General features: G+C 39.3%; 1 protein-coding gene across 1 annotated transcript in view; it reads right to left on the bottom strand.

The window, feature by feature from the left end:
- The window catches only part of PLXNA2 (plexin A2), a 479,392-nt gene that overhangs the window by 197,474 nt on the left and 260,155 nt on the right, over positions 1 to 21,763 (bottom strand). Inside the window, exon 5 of the mRNA XM_040337525.1 lies at positions 4,706 to 4,806. Coding sequence (XP_040193459.1) covers positions 4,706 to 4,806 — 101 coding nt within the window. The remainder of the gene's footprint in view (positions 1 to 4,705; positions 4,807 to 21,763) is intronic.

Genomic DNA, 21,763 nt, shown 5'->3' with positions numbered 1-21,763 from the left:
TGCCAAATGTGGCATGCCAGGGGGGTCACCATCCCTTGGAGCGGAAGTTCCATTTTTGGGTGGAACTCCACTTTAAGGTAAAAAAGCTTCCAATATCTGTCTCCCCTATCCCTAAATACTTACCTGAGTCCTCTCAATCTCCGGCACTGCTCTCCTCCTTACAGGAGATTCTGAGAGAAGCAGATTTCGATGGCTGTCAGTTATATCCTGTGAGCAAAGAGCATGACCAAGCCACACTGTGTGTCTATGGATGGACACAGCCCACCCAATGCCTACTTGGGTGCCGCAATAGCACAATGCTTGCTAAAGTGGTACCCAGAGGAAGAAGGAGCAGGCAGTTCCAGCAGTGGACTCCAGAAGAGGAGGTACAGGCTGCTCTGAGCAATATTGTTCGCATGGCAGGTATCTCATCTTTTTTTTATTTTAGCAAAAAATACGAAATTATTTCACTGGTTTGAGAAAATCCTTTTTTGATTGAGAATAGGCATTTGGTAATGTTGAAAGTACCCATTATGGTTCTCTGCAAAAAAGGATTATTATTTTTATCAAGTACCCCACATCTAAACGTAAGCAGGTTGAAAGAGAACGTTCTGAATAAGTCTTGGAAGCATTCAGTGGAGGATGTGCCCCTTATTCTGGGAGAAGAAACGGCCTAGCTACGGGTATCCTAACATAACAAAATATAAACATAAATCAAAATGCCAGCATAGATGTCAAACGGTACATTGCTGGCCAGTTTCCTGTGATTTTGTAATTTTGTTATCATAAGAAAGCATTAGGATGGACATATTTTCCAACTTTTCTGATACATAGTAGATAATCTATAACCCTGCTGCACTGCATATGCACACCATGTCATTTTTTTCAGCTTGAGCTATAGAACCATGACATAATTTGGCTTTAGAGCTAGGGAAAATTAAACATATTCACAAAAAAGATAAAAGTGTATCGTTAATTTTTTTTAGTCAATCAAGAAAAAAATGTTTCCTTTAAACACATGCCAGCCTAACACCCCCACACTTCCCAAAATGCTGAATCGATATAATCTGTATTATTAATCATCAATGCCAGCATATTAACAAGCAGATGGCATAAGCAGGAGGGATCATTCAACTTCACTCTGGAGCACAACATTCCTTATGGTGTCAAAGTGTAATGTATAGCCTCACCCTCTGTTTTGGATCTGTTTAAACCCAGCTTATCCATGAAGCCCTGTGCTTTGTAGCCATGTCCCATCTTATTTCTTCTTGATATTATAAACAATTGCACTTCTATGTGACAGGTCGACAAGCTCAGCTTGTTGCATTGTTTTTTTTCCCTTTATTTAGTGATTAAGTATGGCAGGTGCAAGTTGTATAAATTGCAAGATGTGATTGCATGTATTCAGTTTGTGCTTTATGCTTGGAAGAAGGATGGCCTGTCATCTCAAATGTCACAAGACGAAGGAATGACATTTTTTAAAGCTTTGGTGCCAGCACTGCACTATATTAGAGCCTCAGCACTGTTATTACCTCAGCACTGTCAGGGAAGAACAATAGGTTAATGGCAAAAAATCCTTCTAAAATGTGGGGGTTCTACATTTATTTTTGGAGTCTTATGAAACAGAAAATACTAAATGAAAGTCATCTATTGTTTTGGCTCCAGACAAGATACCTCATGTCGTGTACAACAGTCATGCGTGAAAAATGATTGCACCACCACAACATATTTAGAAAAAAATAACAGCCATGCATGAAAAACAACTGCACTACCATTTTCTATTTAGAGAAAAACATTGTCAATATATTATGAATAGTAGCAAAAGAATTATGTTGCATTTCAAATGTTTATTTTCACTCATTTAATAAATAAATTACTAAAAGTGTACCTGAATACAATGCTGTATTTTATTGCACTATGTAGTTAATACATGGAAGATCCAGCAAGCAGTCACCCTACATGGCAGAAAATATAGGCACATACCTATAGTATAAAGTAATGTAGGCTGTACAAATGACTCATTTAATCAAAGCTGGTGATAGTAAATAATACCAACATATGAAAGGGCACTAAAGGCAATAGAAATGACTGCAATAGGTTTATTTCTGTACTGAAAGATAGTTTAGTTCAAATTCTGGGCACCTAATGTTCTCTTGGAAGTCTCTATAATAATATGTTTTTTACTGTGGGTATAAATGCTAAGTGAAGGTTGTTACTCTTGCTCGATAAAAGCATTTTTCAGGTTTCATCACCTTTCTTTCTTATTTATATATTTTTTTAAAAACTGTCTGATCACTAAGCGACTTGATACCCTACCTAAAACAATTGACAACTAAAAGATTCAGGAGCAAGGATACTTCTATATGCTGTGCGGTATTATATCATTTAAGATGATTCAGGACTAGAACCTAAAGCGGTGTTAAACCCAAAATTGAAAATGTTATCTATTGCAGCTTACCAATCAATAGATCTAGTGGCTGCATTCGTTTGACATTTTTTACGCTTTTTTGCCCCTCTGTCACCTGGTGATCTGGCCAATAACATACCTTCTGTATTACAGTGCTCCCATTCTGGATGAAGGTGCACAGAGGCACCTTTGGAAAGCAGCATTATTTTAGTGGGGAGGAAAGAGTTGGAGGCACTTGCAGATTTAAATACACTAACAAATTGAAGCTAAACTCCAGCTCACACTTAATAAGCACCTGCAGCAAACACTTTGGGCCATATCCACAAAGAAGTTACGTCAGCGTATCGATTGATACGCCGCGTAACTTCTACGATGCCCCGTCGTATCTTTGTTTTGTATCCACAAAACAAGATACGCCTGAATGGGGGCTAGATCCGACTGACGTACGTCTTAGTACGCCGTCGGATCTTAGGTGCATATTTACGCTGGCCGCTAGGTGGCGCTTCCGTTGATTTCCGTGTAGAGTATGCAAATTAGCTACATACGCCGAATCTCAGAACGTACGTCCGGCGCATTTTTTTTACGTTGTTTACGTAAGGCTTTTTTCGGCGTAACGTTACCCTGGGTCTATGAGACGTACGCAATGTTAAGTATGGACGTCGGGCCAACGTCAAATTTTCCGTTGTGTACTTCGTTTGCGTAAAACGTTTGCGAATAGGGCTTTGCGTAAATTACGCTCACGTCGAAAGCATTGACTATTTGCGACGTGATTTCGAGCATGCGCACTGGGATACCCCCATGGACGGCGCATGCGCCGTTAAAAAAAAACGTCATTTACGTGGGGTCAAGTTGAATTAACATAAAACACGCCCACATCTTTGTCATTTGAATTCCGCGCCCTTACGCCGACACATTTACGCTACGTCACCGTAACTTTAGACGCAAGTGCTTTGTGAATACAGAGCCCGATGGCAAATTCAAAAAGTACAAAAAACATAACACATACAGTACACTGTAATATGTAAGATTACATTACTGTATCAAATCATTTCACTTCCCTTTTGTCCCCAATGCTTTGTCCAGGGCCCTCCATGCACTTTTATATTATAAATACTGTTATTCCTGCCTGGAAACTGGAGATTGTCCATGGCAACCAAAAAGTTTCCCCTTACATAATAAGTGGTTTTAGATAAGCTAAAAAACAGCTATAGTAAATTAGAACACTTGCCGAACTGAGCGATGGGGAAGTGATTCGGGGGGAAATAAAATATTGTATTATTATTTTTTATAATTATTATATTATAATTTATGATTTTGTGATTTAAAACTTTATCATACCCGGGATGTCTACTAGACTCTTGTTTGGACAGATTTAAGTGTCTTATTCCTAAGAATTACAGGCCTACAATATAAAAAGCCAAATTTCTATGCAAAACAATGTACTGCTTTGAGATTCAAAAATCTGACATAATCATCCCCCCAGGGAGGTTACCGTTTCCTGGTTAGGTATATATATGAATACATTTATAGATGATGGCCAAACAGATATAAAACACCATTTAATTCAGTTCTGTTCTTAAAGTGGATGTAAACCCGATTCATGAAATTTGAGCTGGGCACATATATCTGCAGTATTTTTTTTTTTTTTTCGAGGAGCTAAGTCTTATAGCTCTCTTCTGAACGGTTCCTCTGTTATCAGCCTGAGAACTCCTGACATATTTTTTGACTTTTTAGACAAAAGCAGCCTGAATCTTTTGTCAAAGGGGGTTGCTAAAATAGAGTAGCAGAGAGCAGCTCCTATTCCAAAACAGCTCTCAGAGTCTCTGCCTATGAGGAGAGGGGGTGTGTGCCTTTCCTCCAATCAGCAATTTTAGCTGTCTTGGCTGTATGCCCAGACATCACACTCTGTGTTAACCAGGAAGAGAAAATCTCCTAACAGATCTCAACTTTCTAAACAGTATATAAATGTGAACACAGCAGATATACATATACAACTTATGTAGGGAGATTTGGTTAATCTCTGTGTATCATCTGAGGCTGTTCACTTCACTGGGTGTATGGAGGGTTTACATCCACTTTAAGGGTATTTACAGTTGTGCTCAAAAGTTTACATACCCTGGCAGAATTTATGATTTCTTGGCCATTTTTCAGAGAATACGAATGATAACATTAAAACTTTTCTTTCACTCATGGTTAATATTTTTCAATTAACAAATGCTTTAAATAATGACACCAAGTGGCAAGGCTTTATTTTCTTGATAACTTTTTGTTTTACTGTTTGTGCCTGTATCTGTAATGCCTTAAAGTAATCATACTTACATGTTATTCAAAACACACCAGCCACAATGAGGATCCCCAGAACTCAAGCACTCCCCGCATGTAGTATATTGCTCACATAACTCTACCGGAACTCTGGACACCTGAAACAGAGCACAACAAATGCTAAATACAAGAGATAAGGTAATGTAAATATCTTATCAGTATTATAAATTAATATTACCGTAATTCCTAAAAATGATTTGTAGTTTTGAGAGAGAGAGAGAGAGAGAGAGAGAGAGAGAGACGGACGATAGACGCTGCCTGATCACTTTTACAGGGGGTGGCATAGGGGTTCCCCTCCACCACCTTTCCCAGGCTCTCTTGTTCCACCGGGGAGTCTGGGACTGTGGGTGATTGGGCCAGCTTACCATAAATTAGATGGAGGAACATGTGTTCCCCGATCATCTCTATGCTATATGGAACTGGAAGTGATGAGGATGCTTTTGGAGGGTAGAGGAGAGATCTGGGGTCCAATATTGTGTGTGAATGGGGAATAACATTAGAATTCAGATATTGTCTCTGGTGAGCCATGGTGGACAGCATAAAACTCTCTAACTTTTCCAATGCTGACTTGGCCCTCTGCTGGGACAAAATTGAATGTTACTAGACAATTTACAGATCAAATGTAATTCATTCATAAAAATAAAGTTGTCTGGGAAAATACCACATTATGGCTACTACTGTACGTGGAGATGATGATCATAGCAAATGGGTATTTATTTTCTATAATCAGCCCCATCTAGTGGCCCAATGTAGTATTTCATGATTCTCTTTAATCTGTATGAATTAATGACATTCACCCTAGAGAAATTAGACTAAACACTATATTTTTGCGCCAAAAATTCAGTCAGCATTGGAAAAGTTTGGAGAGTTTCTTGAGGTCCATCTTGGCTCACCTGGGACTGCAACATCCAAAGTCTAGTGTTTTGGAGTTACTGCTTGTTTTCACTTGCTGGCATCATTGTCTCCCCTCTGAAAAGTGATCCACAGTGAATCGCTTTGCAGAGGCATTTCACTGGCAGCTAAGAGGTGATATGTCGCCTTCTGGACACCAGTTTTAACCACTGAAAGCACAATCATGTGCGCTACACTTGGTTGCAGGGCCTATGTGGCATTGCCCAATATGCATAAATCGGTTGTAGCTTGTGGCCAGGTGAAGTACATGGTAAAACTGCAGTGCAACCACTTATATTTAAAAGCCCTCAGCAACCATATAAACCAAACCTTACCTCTATTCCCGTATACTCCTTCCTTAAAACTGAAGCTTACTCTGTTTATATTTGTCTTTCCTGGTTGCTTCCTCTCCCTCTCATTAACACGCTAATGAAAATTGTAAATGAAACCTTTCTGTTTTTATTACATACATTAGTTTAGACCAAACAATGTCATCACTGAGTCTCTGTGCTTCTTTGTAAATGCAGGTAGATCATGGCAGGTTGGAGGGGGTCATCAAAGTCCTGTACATAGCTTCCTGAAAACATCACAACACCCTTCCTGAGTACTGCTCTCATTAATCCTCAGCCCTTATTCAAGCAGTGTGCTGACTCTTGGGATAAGGTATGCAAGTATCAATATGCCTTAATATGTGGATGTCAGTCTGGAGGACCAAGAGCTCCTAGGCAGGCTAGATTTGCATGCAGACTGCCCTAGGCAAAACCCATATGTGATCGTGCAGCTCCGTGTTTAAATAAACTAAAATAAAATAAATGGGTGTGTTAAGAGCAGTCATGCTGAGAAGAAAAGGCAAGATGATGCTGAACTAATCAAGCCTTAAAGCGGGAGTTCACCCAATTATGTTTTTTTTAATGTTTTCCCCTTAGATGGATGCTCGTTTTGTCTAGGGGAATCGGCTAGTTGTTTTAAAATATGAGCCGTACTTACCGTTTTCAAGATGCATCTCCTCCGTCGCTTCCGGTATGGGTCCTCGGGAGCGGGCATTCCTTCTTGATTGACAGTCTTCCGAGAGGCTTCCGACGGTCGCATCCATCGCGTCACTAGTAGCCGAAAGAAGCCGAACGTCGGTGCGGCTCTATACTGCGCCTGCGCACCGACGTTCGGCTTCTTTCGAAAAATCGTGACGCGATGGATGCGACCGTCGGAAGCCTCTCGGAAGACTGTCAATCAAAATAGGAACGCCCAGTCCCGCAGCCCATACCCGGAAGCGGCGGAGAAGATGCATCTCGTAAACGGTAAGTACGGATCATATTTTAAAACAACTAGCTGATTCCCCTAGACAAAACGAGCATCCATCTAGGGGGAAATAGTGTCCTGTGCGGGTGAACCTCCGCTTTAAGAAGACTGGAGTTCAGGTTTAATTCACCAGAATTCCATTTAAACATTCAAAGATAAGTATCCCATCTTCTTTCCACACAAAATATTGAAGAACTGAGAGCATTAGGGCAGAATTTGGGCAAGGCTCCCCATTGCTTAGAGTTGGTTATAAAATTCCTCTGGCATGAGACACATGACTACAAATGCAAAGGTAGACTTTATTCACTGTATATACCGTTTTTATCGGCATAAAACATGCACAAGCGTATAACATGCACCTTCATTTTAAGAGGGAGGTTTCAGAAAAAAAAAACTTAAATTTTTAATAAAGAAATTTGAAGAAAAATAAGGGTCAGTGCCCATCAATGCAGCCTGATCAATGGCCATCTGTAGCCTCAAAATTGCTCATCAGTGCAGCTTGATCAATGCCCATCTGCAGCTTCACAATTGCCCATCAATGCAGCCTGATCAATTCCCATCTGCAGCCTCACAATTGCCCATCAATGCAGCTTGATCAATGCCCATCTGCAGCTTCACAATTGCCCATCAATGCAGCCTGATCAATGTCCATCTGCAGCCTCACAATTGCCCATCAATGCAGCCTGATCAATGCCCATCTGCAGCCTAACAATTGCCCATCAATGCAGCTTGATCAATGCCCATCTGTGGCCTCACAATTGCCATGAATGTAGCCTGATCAATACCCATCTCAGGGAGGGGAGCGGGATGAGCGCCATCAGATTACATACAGCGAGAATTTCCTGTTTACTCGATGGCCTCTTTAATACAAAGGCCCGCCTCCTGGATCGGCTTTTATGATAGTCAGAACACTGGTCTAATGCTGGCCCAGGAGACCCAGGTGTCCCGCCCCTCTCCCGGTTCTCTCCGAGGCAGCCCAAATTGCAGTATCGGCGTATAACACGCACACACTATTTGCAACTAATTTGCAGGGTGAAAAAGTGAGTGTTATACAGTACAATAATTATCACCTAGCATAACACCCGCTATAGTTCAAAATGATATATTTGCTTTGTTTTAATGTAGATTAATTATGCCATTTTGTAATATTCCTTTCCTAAACAACAACAATTTACAAAATAATTTTACCTTTCTGGGGCACAGGAGCATCAATAAAATTTGGACAAGATCATGAAGAAATTAAATTAAAACGTTAATTTGTTAGCTCAAAGGCAATGATTCGACCAGCGAACAGCTGATTCAGATTAGCCCCTTTGCTGTAAGGTAAGGCTTACAGGAAATCAACAGAAGATGATAGGTTTGAGCCCCTTCTGACCTCTGATCTCGAAGCATGCCACTAACCACTAGATTTTCATTCGCAAGCTCCAGGCTTGGCTAGTGACTAGGCACGGAAAAATTCTCTCTTTTTTAATGACATTGGGGAGAGCAAAGCGGCTCTTGCCGCAGTAATTCAGTGTAATTAAACCTATCTATCACTCCAGCAGCTGGAACACGATTCCTGATGAACTTTGCAATGGGATTTCGCAGTCACAGACTCGAAGCCTCAAATTCTCTAAGGGAGACGGGGTAAAAAAAACTCTCCTAAAATCACATTTTAATGTAGCCTCTGATGACACTTCCAAACCATTTTTCTTTTCTTCCTTTTAATATGGTTTCTAAATGTGATCACACACACACTGAAATTCATGTACAGACTACAAACATAAAAGACTGCTTCATGTATAACTATACACATCAACTCATCATCCATGTATACACTTGACTAACCAATAAAATAACTGCAGCTCCCACATTTCATTAAAATGATTTATAATTTGCATTAATATAAAATCTAAATGAATGTACAGGCAAGCATTAATGTGTGGATAGAAAATAAATAACATTTGTATTTATGTATAAAGTATAGTGTGTTAAAAAATATAGAAATGCAATCACACGCAAAAACTTTCAGTAGTCTTGCAATTCTCGAATAATTTTAGGTAGAAAAGGCTTTATTCAAACCTGTTATCCAACAAAGATGCGTGTTTTAGAACTATTTATTTTGAAGTTTCAAAATACAACTGTAACTTTGCACTGTATATTTAAATTCAAAGAGATTTTATATGCATAGTATTCGGTTTTGGGGTACAATCTCAAGTTCTCTCCATATTCAGATAACAAAGCCATACACCAAAAGGCGATGCCACTAGAGCCTTCTAATTGTCAACTGAGCCCATTAAGCAACAGATCTATCCAGTGAACAGCTGTACTGTGTATAGACAATAAAAGCATTGAAGTGGGCATATACAACAGCATACCTATGCCAATGTGACCTTTGTAGGAATTCATCTTTCATTCGTGTCATTTAATGCCTAGGAGAACATCTATCAGCTTTAAAATTAAGAGCAGCTCACACACCAAAGAAAAACATTACAAAATCTCTAGCATGACCCTTCTTGGCCATAAGCAACAATAGATGGTTTGTAGGAGGAATATGGAGGGAATGCTTTCTTACAACTACTAAAATGGGTTTCAAACAAATGTCTTTACTTCATACAGCAATAGCAGCGATAACAGTGTATCCTTTTAACACAATCATCTTCCACTAATTGAGCCTCAATAAACCAATAATTGTATCTATTTAATACAGGAACTTATATAGCGCCATCAATTTACACAGTGCTTTACAGATTATCCTGTATTTTGTACATTTACATCAGTCCCTGCCCTCAAGGAGCTTACAATCTAAGGTCCCTATCTCACATTCATAAATACACAACCCAGTGCCAATTTTTAGATAGGGTCCAACCAACCAACCTACCAGCATGTTTTTGGAATGTGGGTTGAAACCAGAGTACACAAACTCCATGCAGATAGTGCCATGGCTGGAATTCGATTCGTTGACCCTATTGCTGCCAGGAGGAAGTGCTAACCATGTGCCCACTGTGCTGCCCAGGATGTTGGGAGTTTTAGTTTATTAATGCTGCAGGGGAAAATCTCTGGATTGAAGGTGAACATTGGAGCAAAAGCTGGTTTTGTTATTTTACCTTTCATTGGGCTATTAATTTTATCTTGATATTTGTGGCTGGAATTCCATTTTAAAGAATTAAAAAAGACCCATATACATTTATGCACATGATATACAGTAATTTCCACTATGTCCATGGCCCCTAAAATCCTCAGCTTTGTTGTTTTGTCCATGTATGCACAATAGAGTGAAATGAATGGTAATGCAATTTGTAGTCTGTGCTTTGTTATACTGCACATTACAAAAGTATCAAGGTTAGCTAAAGACAAAATATGCACAACAAATATAATATGCCAGTATTATGATAATGTATTACATTTGTTTAATACACTTGGAATCGTTTTAGTAAATAAAATACATATAAAAGTATAGTGTTGAATAAATCAAATATGGAACACTTTTGTGAAAATGGTTCTTGCTGCTCGTATGTACACTGCATTCTATGGAAATTATTATGTACAGCTAACTGACAATGCTTTTAGATTTTTTTTTTTCATTTTTTTTTTTTATCCTGCAATTTCTTTAAATTTTATTTTTGCATTGTTTCCTTCACAGTATTATGGTTTTCATTGAACAACAGGGTGTGTGGAGGGGAGTCCAAACTGAATTTCTTCATAGAGACCCCTTGACGAGTTGTCCACAACTGTATTATGTAATGATTAGCCTATTTGCCGGTTCTTGCAGCTAGACCAGCCAATCCTTTTAGCAAATTAATCAAAGCATAATTGTAACTTGGTGTTCAGCTCAGCCATTTATCCCAAATATAGCACTTGGAATAATTTGGGAGTTTAAGCTGAAGTAATTAGGCATTCTGCAAACACCTACACAGTTGTGGAATGCTTATTAAGCCAGAGTCTTAAGCACAGGCTCACTGGGGACTCATTAATAACATACACAAGGATTTTAGTGCCACTGTCATTTATCCTGTATAAATCCTACCTAAGGGACTCCACCTGTGCTTATTTTATGCCTGAGGATAGTTAGTGCCTGCAGGATTTGGCCCCTCATCTAATTTCTGGGTCTAGTAAAATTCTGGTTGCTTAACGCTTTCACACTCACAGATCCTAAAATGCTCTGAGAGACCATGGATTTACCTAACCTAATGATAGAATTTAATCTGAAACGTTTCTAACAGTTGAAGACTTAGGTTTATATGTCTGTAATCTAAGAACTAGTTTCAGTTTTCTGTTAATTTATTTATTTATTGTATATGTTAATTGCAAAAATCCTTATAACTTCTCATGAAAAAAAAAAATCTTTTTCCTCGACGGGAATGGAGAAAATCGGCTTGTCGAGTTCCTCGACAAGCTTAACAAGAACTCGACGAGGAAAACGATGTGTTTCGTCCGCCGAGTTCCTCAGTCATATGTACGAGGCCTAAGATGAGCTTTGAACCACATTAAAATACCCCCCCCCCCCAAATACCTTCTGAGAATTGTCATCATATAGTATATATTTCTATTTTTAACTCTTTGAGTAACAATACAGTGCTGAATCAGCTGAAGTTCCTTTGTTTTATTAACTCATTAAATAAGCATACAATTATGCTGAAATATTGTCACACTCTGGTGGTTGCTCATCTTGCATACACTATATCCAATCTCCCCATGCCAATGTGAAGCAACTTCATAACAGAATGCTGCATTTCAGAGTAAAATATGGATAATTGTTTTTTCAAGGTTGGCATAATATTGTACTCCAACACTGGCCCATTGCCATTAGTGTCGAATGACAAATGCAGGCACACAGCCATACGTGCAGATGAATAATTTGGCTGATGTGGTAGCTCACGGCTTGGGCCAAGTAGCTGGTCCATTGGCTGATAAACCTTCACTGTTGGCAATAATGAACCATACATGAACAAGCAGCCATCATCTGTTGACCAGGAAAGAACATACTAGAAAATACTCCAAACAATCTCAGTCACTACAGAACAACAACTAGACCTAGACGCACATTAGCAATACTGCTAATTGTTCTAACATATGCATCTTAGCCCATTATCCTTCCACAGAGTTATCATGTTTTCAATCAAAACATGTTTGCTTGCCATCAAGTGTGTCTTTACTAAATGTAAAAACACACATACATACTTACTTATTTACTTGCAAGTTTCAACAGAAGACAACCAAATAGAACTTTTTATGAACAAGGTATCATGCAGTTTGATTATAGCAAAGCAATAAAAACTTTCATTGCATATAGGAAGTCAGTTCCTTTTAGGTCCCTGCTACCTAACCTGCAGCCTAAGCGCCACGAGAAACTCTGAGGCCCCGTACACACGACCAGTTTCCTCGGCAGAATTCAGCTTCCGACCGAGTTTCTGGCTGAATTCTGCCGAGAAACCCGGCTGTGTGTACAATTTCGCCGAGGAAGCCGATGAGGAGCTCGACGAGGAAATAGAGAACATGTTCTCTATTTCCTCGTTGTTCTATGGGAGCTCTCGGCCCGCCGAGCTCCTCGGCGGCTTCAGGGCTGAACTGGCCGAGGAACTCGATGTGTTTGGCACGTCGAGTTCCTCGGCCGTGTGTACGGGGCCTCACACTTGTTGTAAAGCCCATGGACCCAAAAAGTTTTTAGTGGGATTTGGAGCATTCCTTTGTAAAGGATTAGTAGCAGCGATCTCTACTAACCTCATGTAAAAGATCCCCTGTTACTGAAAGTTATGTGTGGACGTTTTGTAATGCCCAGGGCAACAGTTGAGGCCCCTATAACCCATTATTTGACAGCCACTGTTCTCTTCTGAACTGCAGAAGTACACACACAGGGAAAAATACAAACCTCACTACAGATTTCCTGAACAAAAAGGGGGTTCATAAAAAGGAAAATATCCACAAAAAAAGTGTTGTAAAATTAAAAGATTATGCTACATGGTAATTTTAAGAAACAAACTAATTTATTTCAGAATAATACAGGCATACTGCAACAGAACATGCTTCTCATTTATTAGTCTGGGAAATTAGGTCTTATTTTTAGTATTGTTACCAAAACTGTTAGGCTGGATTCATACCTATGCATTTTTAGTGCTTATTGCATTTTGCAGATTTGCACCACAGAACGTATTCCATAGGAAACCATGTTAAATGGTCTGTGGTGTAAATCTGCAAGATGCAAAAAGCACACAAAATGCATAGGTGTGAATCAGGTCTTAATTAAAACAGAATATTTGAAATGAAATTCATACAAAAAAAAAAAAAAAGAAGAAGAAGAAAAAAAGCAGGTTACTAATCAGTTACTTCTCCGTGCAGAGCTTGATTCGATCAGAACTCCTTTAACATAAAATTTTAGATCCAATTGGCACATTTATCTAATTGGTGCTGTAATCCTGATGCTGTTTTCAGCACCTAGTAAGTCCCAGATTGAAACAATCATGCAGGACTACTTTTCAGACTTTACAAGCTATATACCTGTTTTGGTTAGTGACTGTTAAGTAATAAGGTGGGCACCAGTCCTCAGGAAGAATGTGCTGGAACCGGAGAGAGCCCAGAGAAGGACAACAAAATTAATAAACGGTCTGGAGGACCTTAGTTGTGGGAAAAGATTACGAGCACTGAACTTATTCTCTCTCGAGAGAAGACTCTTGAGACTGGATATGATTTCAATGTACAAACACCACACTGGTGACACCACTATAGGGATAAAACTTTTCGGCGAAAGGGAATTTAACTGCTTAAAGACCAGCTCATGTATATATACGTCGACACAATGCCTCCTGTAGGCAGATCAACGTATATATATGACCCCTTTAAGATGCAGCATTGTGGGCGCGCCCGCCTTAAACTCCGTGAGTCTGACTCTATGTTCACGGGGATACCCGTGAGCGTCTCACGGAGAGGAAGAATGGGGGAAATGCTGATGTAAACAAGCATTTCCCCATTCTTCTAAGTGGCAGGACACTGATCACAGCTCCCTGTAATCGGAAGCAGTGATCAGTGTCGTGTCACACACAGCCCATCCCCCCGACAATTAGAAGCACTCCCTAGGACACACTTAACCCCTTCACGCCCCCTAGTGGTTAACCCCTTCACTGCCAGTGTCATTTTTACAGTAATTAGTGCATTTTTATAACACTGATCGCTGTATCAATGACAATGGTCCCAAAATGGTGCCATAGACTATCCCCTATTTTGTAGACGCTATATATTTTACGCAAACCAATCAAATGCTTATTGCAATTTTTTTTACCAAAAATATGTAAAAGAATACGTATCGACCTAAAATGAGGAAAACAATTGTTTTTTTATATATTTTTAGGTGGATATTTATTATAGCAAAAAGTAAAAAAATACTGCTTTTTTCTTCAAAATTGTCGCTTCATTTTAGTTTATAGTGCAAAAAATTAAGACCGCAGAGGTGATCAAATACCACCAAAAGAAATCTCTATTTGTGGGAAAAAAAGGACATCAAATTTGTATTATTTTTTGTATTACTCTTAGTACAATAGAGAATTGCAGTGACCCAAAACTGTTTACTTGTGACTGTTCTTTAGCCATTATAAGGTTCATATTTAGATCATGTGGTGGATTTACTTGCGGTTTAAATACTATAAATGCAGAACATTAAAGACATTAACACTGTTCTATAGAGTCATAAATCTAAATGTTGCAGAAGAGACATTTTATGATCCTATATTAAGCTATCATTAACAGGCCTTGCATCTGAAGAGACAAGTGTCCTACTGTCATAAAAATGAAAAGACGGTGTACCAAAGGACATCCTCTTATTTGCAATTTAGCTATCAAGCATTGAGCATCTCTTTAATTACAATTTAAAAAGGCATGATATAACATAGAAGGGTATTTCTATTTTAATATTCAACTATCTATATTTTAACCAGTACCACTCACATGTATTTATTGCACATTTTCAAATACAATATACCATTTCAATGGATGGTGAAAAAAATGTTGCACTGACTATATATTGTCATATAGAAATTTGTATTTGAAAAGTACAAAATATTGCACATATACAAATACTGAAACTAGTCAAACCATAACCACATAAAACACCCAAAAAATTTAAGTATCCCTGCCCCCCATGTACTTACTACATAAGCCTAATGTGTGCATAAGGATTGCACACACAGGGGCCAGGACCATAATTTTTGTTTAATTCTAAATGTATAACCTGTATAGGCTTTTTAAAGTGTCGCCTATGGACAATGTTGGTATTGTAGTCCACTGTTTCACAGGATGCTCAATTTTCAGAATAGACATATTTAGTATCCATTTACGTGACAATCCATCTTTTGTATTTCACCAAAAAAATTGAGATTATATTGCATCTGTGTGCCCTAAAATGAATTTGAGTCTATTTTTTTAAATATTGTAGGCACTAATAAAATGTTTCTAACAAGCCAAAAGATAGGCTAAGATTGTTGATTCCCAGATAGTAAACTTACGACATTTGATTAAAGCCCCTTTTAATTAGTAATCGGTGGCGCCTCACATGTATTTTTTTTTTTGTTTAATATTAGTATCGATCAAAGGCATCACAATGTGACAAAACATGAGACTCAATAGGATAGGTGGACTTTGCGGTGTGTAACAGATATACAGGATGCATTACAATATAAAATATATATATACTGTATGTAATTCTCTTATATAGAAAAGCAACCACAAGAATTGCAGAGCTTTTACATTTGCAACATGTAAAGCTGAATTCCAGGAAGTCAAGCACTTTGTAAAAAGTGCAGGCATGCAATGAGCCAAGTACATTGCGGTACGTGCCACCTCCTGGAATTACCGTATCTATATTATTTACATCTGACATGTTAATGGCACTCCCAGAGAAAACACTCATGGCTCTGAGAGGAGAGAAGCCCTCACAACAGGTCTGACAGTCCCTCCCCTTTTCTGCCAATTCAGAGAAGCATTTGTATTTTGTGAATGAGTCCACATAATACAAGGCTTCTGTGATCGGGCAGGAGGAGGGGGTGGGCATAGCAGCTGCATCAACTCTGCACTTGAAAATGCTGAGACCAGAAGGCCCAGTGTTGAAGGTCCAGAAGATTTCCTGGAGCGCCATAAACCTGTGAAATGTAAATAAAAGAGTTAAGTCCAGGAGGTGGCATGCACCTTGTTGGACTTAAAGATATTCTTCAGTCTGTAGAAAACAAATTGAAAGTCAGCAACTACAAACACTTACCTATCCAGGGATCCAGCGCCATCCTCACCTGAGCTGGTAGTTTGCTGTTTTAGAGTCGGGCTGCGCTTTGTGAAGTTGCGGGCAGGGAGGGGAACAGGGACAACTCCTGGCAGAATCGTCTAGCTGAAGTGGGAGCGGGTACCTGCCAAAACTAGGTACCTGCTTTTCCCCCAAAAAAAATCAGCTTCCCCGCTTTAACTCATAGTATGCCATCACTTATTACAAAGTAGCTGAATTCCTAAGTTCAGCTGTAAGGAATATTGTCTTTAAACACATTGGGGTTTATTTACTAAAGGCAAATCCACTTTGCACTACAAGTGCAAACTACAAGTGCAAAGTGCACTTGAAATTGCACTGAAAGTGCACTTGGAAGTGCGGTCGCTGTAGATCCGAGGGGGACATGCAAGGAGAATAAAAAACAGCATTTTAGTTTGCACATGATTGGACAATCAAATCAGCAGAGCTTCCCCTCATTTTAGATCTACCCCTCAGATTTACAGCGACTGCACTTCCAAGTGCACTTTCAGTGCAATTTCAAATGCAGTTTGCACTTGTAGTGCAAAGTGGATTTGCCTTTCGTAAATACCCCCCAATGTCTAAAAACACAGTGGAATGCAATGGGTCTAGTAAATTACAAAGTACTAAAATTAATTAAAAATCAAAAGTAAATTTCTCTTATTCTACACATTTGTACAGATATGTTTTAAAGTTGTATTTCTATCTGCAGTGGTTAAAGAGAAAAGATTATGGATTCTGGTAAACGCGTCACTGCCCTTGGTTCAGTTTTCGTCATATCATGGACTGATCCATAACAAGCACCAGAGAGCCTGCCAATGGTTTTGGCTCACAAATCCAATTATACATCGTCACCAAGGGCATGAAGAATGAATCTCTTTAAAGCATCTAATCTTTATATTTCCAAGTGCAAGGCCAAAAGGAAAAAAAAGACCAAACTTCTTAGGTGTGAAAAATGGCCCCAATGCAAATCTCTTGCTGCTGGAGATGACAGTCATTTATAAAACAGCAGCCTTTACTAGTGAACTCTGAGTTTGTCTATATTTTTTGTTGTCTTATCTGATCTAATTTTTTCTTTCCGATAATCTTTTGTCATTTGCACAAGAACTGATTACTTCAACTTACTTGCTCAATTTATCTCTTGTCTGCAGTTCAGTGCCTGACAAACACTTAAAAACTTTTCCAGCAAGACGCAGTCCTGACTGCAAGAGGATGCAGAAAGATTTACCAGTCTAAGCATTTAAATCTAAATCTAGCTACACACATTGCATTCCAATTGCAATATCCACTTAAATAAATCCTGTACTGGGATTTGTCATTGTTGGCTTATCGATGAAAATGCTTTTTGCCTGACTTTCATTTTATATTTATGCCTACGGCATGTTAAAAGTTAGAACTACTGATCTGCATCTGAGTCATTGGGGTTGATTTACTAAAGGCAAATCTACTTTGCACTGCAAGTGCACATGGCAGTGCAGTCACTTTAGATCTGAGGGGAAGATCTGAAATGAGGGGAAGCTCTGATGATTTTATCATCCAATCATGTACAAGCAAAAATATATTTTTTTCCCCTTGCATGTCCCCCTCAGATATACAGTGACTGCACTTCCAAGTGCCCTTGCAGTGCACTTGTAGTGCAAAGTGGATTTTCCTTTCGTAAATCAACCCCATTGTGAATTACCACTTACCTTTCTACCGTTTCTAAAAACATTGTTGCAATGCAGATGTCTAGCCACTATTGGTATCTAGCACTTTCAGGTGTGTCAAATACCTTGCCATGTGAACACAACGCATGGTGCGGGACCATGTCTTTGACACATCCAGAAGCTGAAAATCTACAATATAGCCAAGTTTTAAGACACCGCCCCCAAAAACATATTTATCTATGCCTTTTACAGGGTGGTCTTAGTTTAAATTTGCTGCAGTTAGTAACAGGGTAACTTTAAACTGTGTATCGGTAGTCACAACATTCTTTTCGATTTTGGATAGCTTAGGCAAACTTTAGAATGTTAGACAGACAGTCAGTATCCTATTAAAGAGATGTCCCTTGATTTCCTATCTGGATGAAGGCATTAGGCAGCCCATACATTAATCATTTTAGGTTGAATAAAAAAAAAATACCCAATTTCCCTATCAACACATTCCAGGTGGGTGGGGGAATCCTTCCCGCTGAGTTATTGTATTGTGACAGTGGGGAGACTTGCCCTCCATCAAAATATAATGATCAGTGTTGCTGGCTATAACCAAGGCACATCTGTCAAGACCTGACAGGGTGGTTGTATAGAAGTTAATTTGTAGATCAACTTTTATAGAACCAACCTGCCCATACATGGATTGAAATTTGGTTTATGTATGGCCAGCTTTAGGCCCCTTTCACACTGGGGTGGGAGGCGCGGTGGCGGTATAGCGGCGATATACCATCGGATTTGCTGCAGGATTCGGGTCACTAGCAGTGCGGTATTGACCCCCGCTAGCAGCCGATAAAGGGTAAATACCGCCGGCAATGCGCCTCTGCAGAGGCGCATTGCGGGCGGTATTGCCGCGGTTTCCCATTGTTTTAAATGGGAAGGAGCGGTATACACGCCGCTCCTCTCACCGCTCCAAACATGCTGCTGGCAGGAGATTTTTTTTTCTCTCCCGCCAGCGTATCGCCTCAGTGTGAAAGCCCTAGGGCTTTCACATTGAGTATGCAGTGCAGGAGTTTTTCAGGCGGTATAGCAGCGCTATTTTTAGCGCTGTACCACCTGAAAAACTCCTCAGTGTGAAAGGGGTCTTACTGTGAAAGGAAGTGAGGGAAAAGCTTCACTGGGGCACACAACAATAAGAGGTTCAAGCTTTTCTCCACTCTACTAATAAAGAGTGGAGAAATTATCGCTCATTACAGGAAGCAAGGGAAATATCTCCAGAACAGGGCCATAGACACACAAAACAAATATTCTAACTATTCCCTGCTCTAAACAAACAACCAAAAACATTTGCTTTAGAGACACTCTTGAGGGCCTATTTACATCTTTGAAAGGCACTGCATCAACGTGCATAATGTACGTTACTGTAACTCTGGCCTTGACGTCCACAGCACCCTATTGTGCACATAGCTAATAAACAGCCCATTTCATAATTTGCATGTACTAGGAATATTTTCCTATCATGAATGAACATTCCCAGAGTTGAAACACTGAAAAAGTCAAAATATTTAACCCTCACCAATATTTCTTTACAGGCTTCTATAGCATGTGCTAGTAACATGTGAGGCCCCGTACACACGTCCGAGGAACTCGATGTGCCAAACACATCGAGTTCCTCGTCGAGTTCAGTGTGGAAGCCGCCGAGAAGCTCGGCGGGCCGACTTTCCTCATTGAACAACGAGGAAATAGAGAACATGTTCTCTTTTCGGCCCGACGAGTTCCTCATCGGCTTCCTCGCTAAAAAGTGTACACACGACCGAGTTTCTCGGCAGAATCCAGATCCGACCGAGTTTCTGGCTGAATTCTGCCGAGAAACTCGGTCGTGTGTATGGGGCCTGAGAGTTCTCTTTGGACGACACTACTACTTACTAATTATTTTTCATGATTTTTTTTTGGTCACATAATCATTTTAGATGTTAGCGTTTAATAACATTTTAACAAGTACATTTGGTTGCTTGGTTAGAAACATTGCAAACTAAAAAGCGGTGCCATGGCCTAACAATAATATAAAAAAAATGGGTACCATATATTTATAAAGCACATCTTTTTGTTGCATTACAATTGTGCTTTGTGCTCCTCTTGCTTCAGTACTCTAAAGCAAGTGAAGCCCCATTCATTTTAATATTTGGGAAAAAAAAGTGCCTGAAGGAGGCGTCACATGACTTTTGATAGGGTGTTTGACAGGGTTCTCCTTCTCCTATCCATAAGTGTCCTCTACAGCATTATGATGAGAACACACTGTAGGACACCGCAGGCTCCATTTTATGAATGTAAGATGCAGGTGCACTCTAGAGTAATCATCAATGTCCTGTACAGCAAATGGTATCTGTTCTCGATTTAAAATGGGTCTACATTGGCTTTTTGTGTTGATGCATCGTAAACACAGAAAGGAGTTATTTACAACGTATTAAGATCAGAAGGAATATGTACCATTCTTACCCTAAGCTTAAAGAAGCATTTATAGTACCCTGCAGTTGATGGATAGGAGAGTGAGCGATAGAAGGTGTTGCTGAATCCTGTTAGTGACTGCAGAGGAAGTGTAAATTGAAAAAGCTCCAGGGTGAGAAAGCAAAAAACTAGCTGTCCTCCGAGCTAATGAAACCTTGCAGAGCCAATACATTTCACTCTTAATGCTCCAAGCGTATGTACTTCTTGGTCACCTTTGTTTTATTTTGTTATAGCTAGATCATATAGCATGCAAAGCGTTCTATACTGGAAAAAAAATTGATAGAGAGAGAGGGGAAGACACAGACACTCATTAGCTTGCTTATATTTGTGATATTTTAATTTACAGCCTCAGATCCTTTCTCTGTAAGGGAATTTGGTATTAGAGTATTATTCCAAGCAACAAATGAGCACGTTCAGTGAGCTGCTAATGCTATCCAGTAAACGCATCACTGTACTAAAGTCGCTCAATGTCGACATCAAATTTTGCAGCATCTGCATACATCAATTAACTAAGCTATAACTATATGACCAATTTGTCACATTGACAGAGCTGGAGAATTTGGAGCACACTCAGGTGCAAATTCCTAAATCTCTGCTGCAAAGTTAACGTTTTTACAGAATGGGATTCCGTGTCTGAGGACTTCGATGGGCATACTGTAGTCACAAAGCAGTTAATGGAGAACTCGAGTCAAGCTATACGATATATCAAACCAGGAGAGTCAGTGATTCAAAAATTGCAGCTGTGTCTAAAATTGACTCAATATTAAAATTCAAGCAATCATGATTCAAGAATTGCATGACACTCGGCAATTTGCCTATTTCTCTTTATTGATCTGAATATACTTGTACACATGCATAGTTGTTTAATTCTTTCATTAATATTAGAACTACAAATATCTTTTTTTTCCCAGCTCAATTATTTTTACATCCGAACTGACAAAGGACTTCTGCCCACGGTCGTTTTTTGTCTTGTAAAAAAACGTATTTTTTTCTCATGAAAAAAAAACGGCGTTTTTCAAACTTCATTTTAAAAAACGACGTTGCCTACACACCATCGTTTTTTCAAAATGCTCTAGCAAAACGTGGTTACGTACAACACGTACGACGGCACTCTGTTCCATTCAAGCTCGCGTCATAACTTGCTTCTTAAGCATGCGCGGGTTTAAAAATGTCGTTTTAAATGTCGTTTTAGCCCACACACGATCATTTTTTTATGACACAAAAAACGACGTGTTGAAAAACGACATAAAAAATTTAAGCATGTTCGAATTTTTTTTTTGCCGTTTTTCAGAAGACATAAAACAAAGTTTTATAAATGACGTTTTTAAAAATGTCGTTTTTTTTTTCATCACAAAAAACGACCGTGTGTACGCGGCATTACAGTATATTTCTGTCTGCCAAGTTCTGAGATTTATACAGCTCTGCCACACCACACAACCCTGTCCTGATTTTCCTCTGCTGTATTTTATAACACAGTTCTTTTCCCCATCCTGTGACTGG

Source organism: Rana temporaria, chromosome 2 (assembly GCF_905171775.1).
Source record: "Rana temporaria chromosome 2, aRanTem1.1, whole genome shotgun sequence".
NCBI lineage: Eukaryota > Metazoa > Chordata > Amphibia > Anura > Ranidae > Rana > Rana temporaria.
Note: the sequence above shows the minus strand (reverse complement) of the source record. Positions and strands in the feature narration are given on the sequence as shown.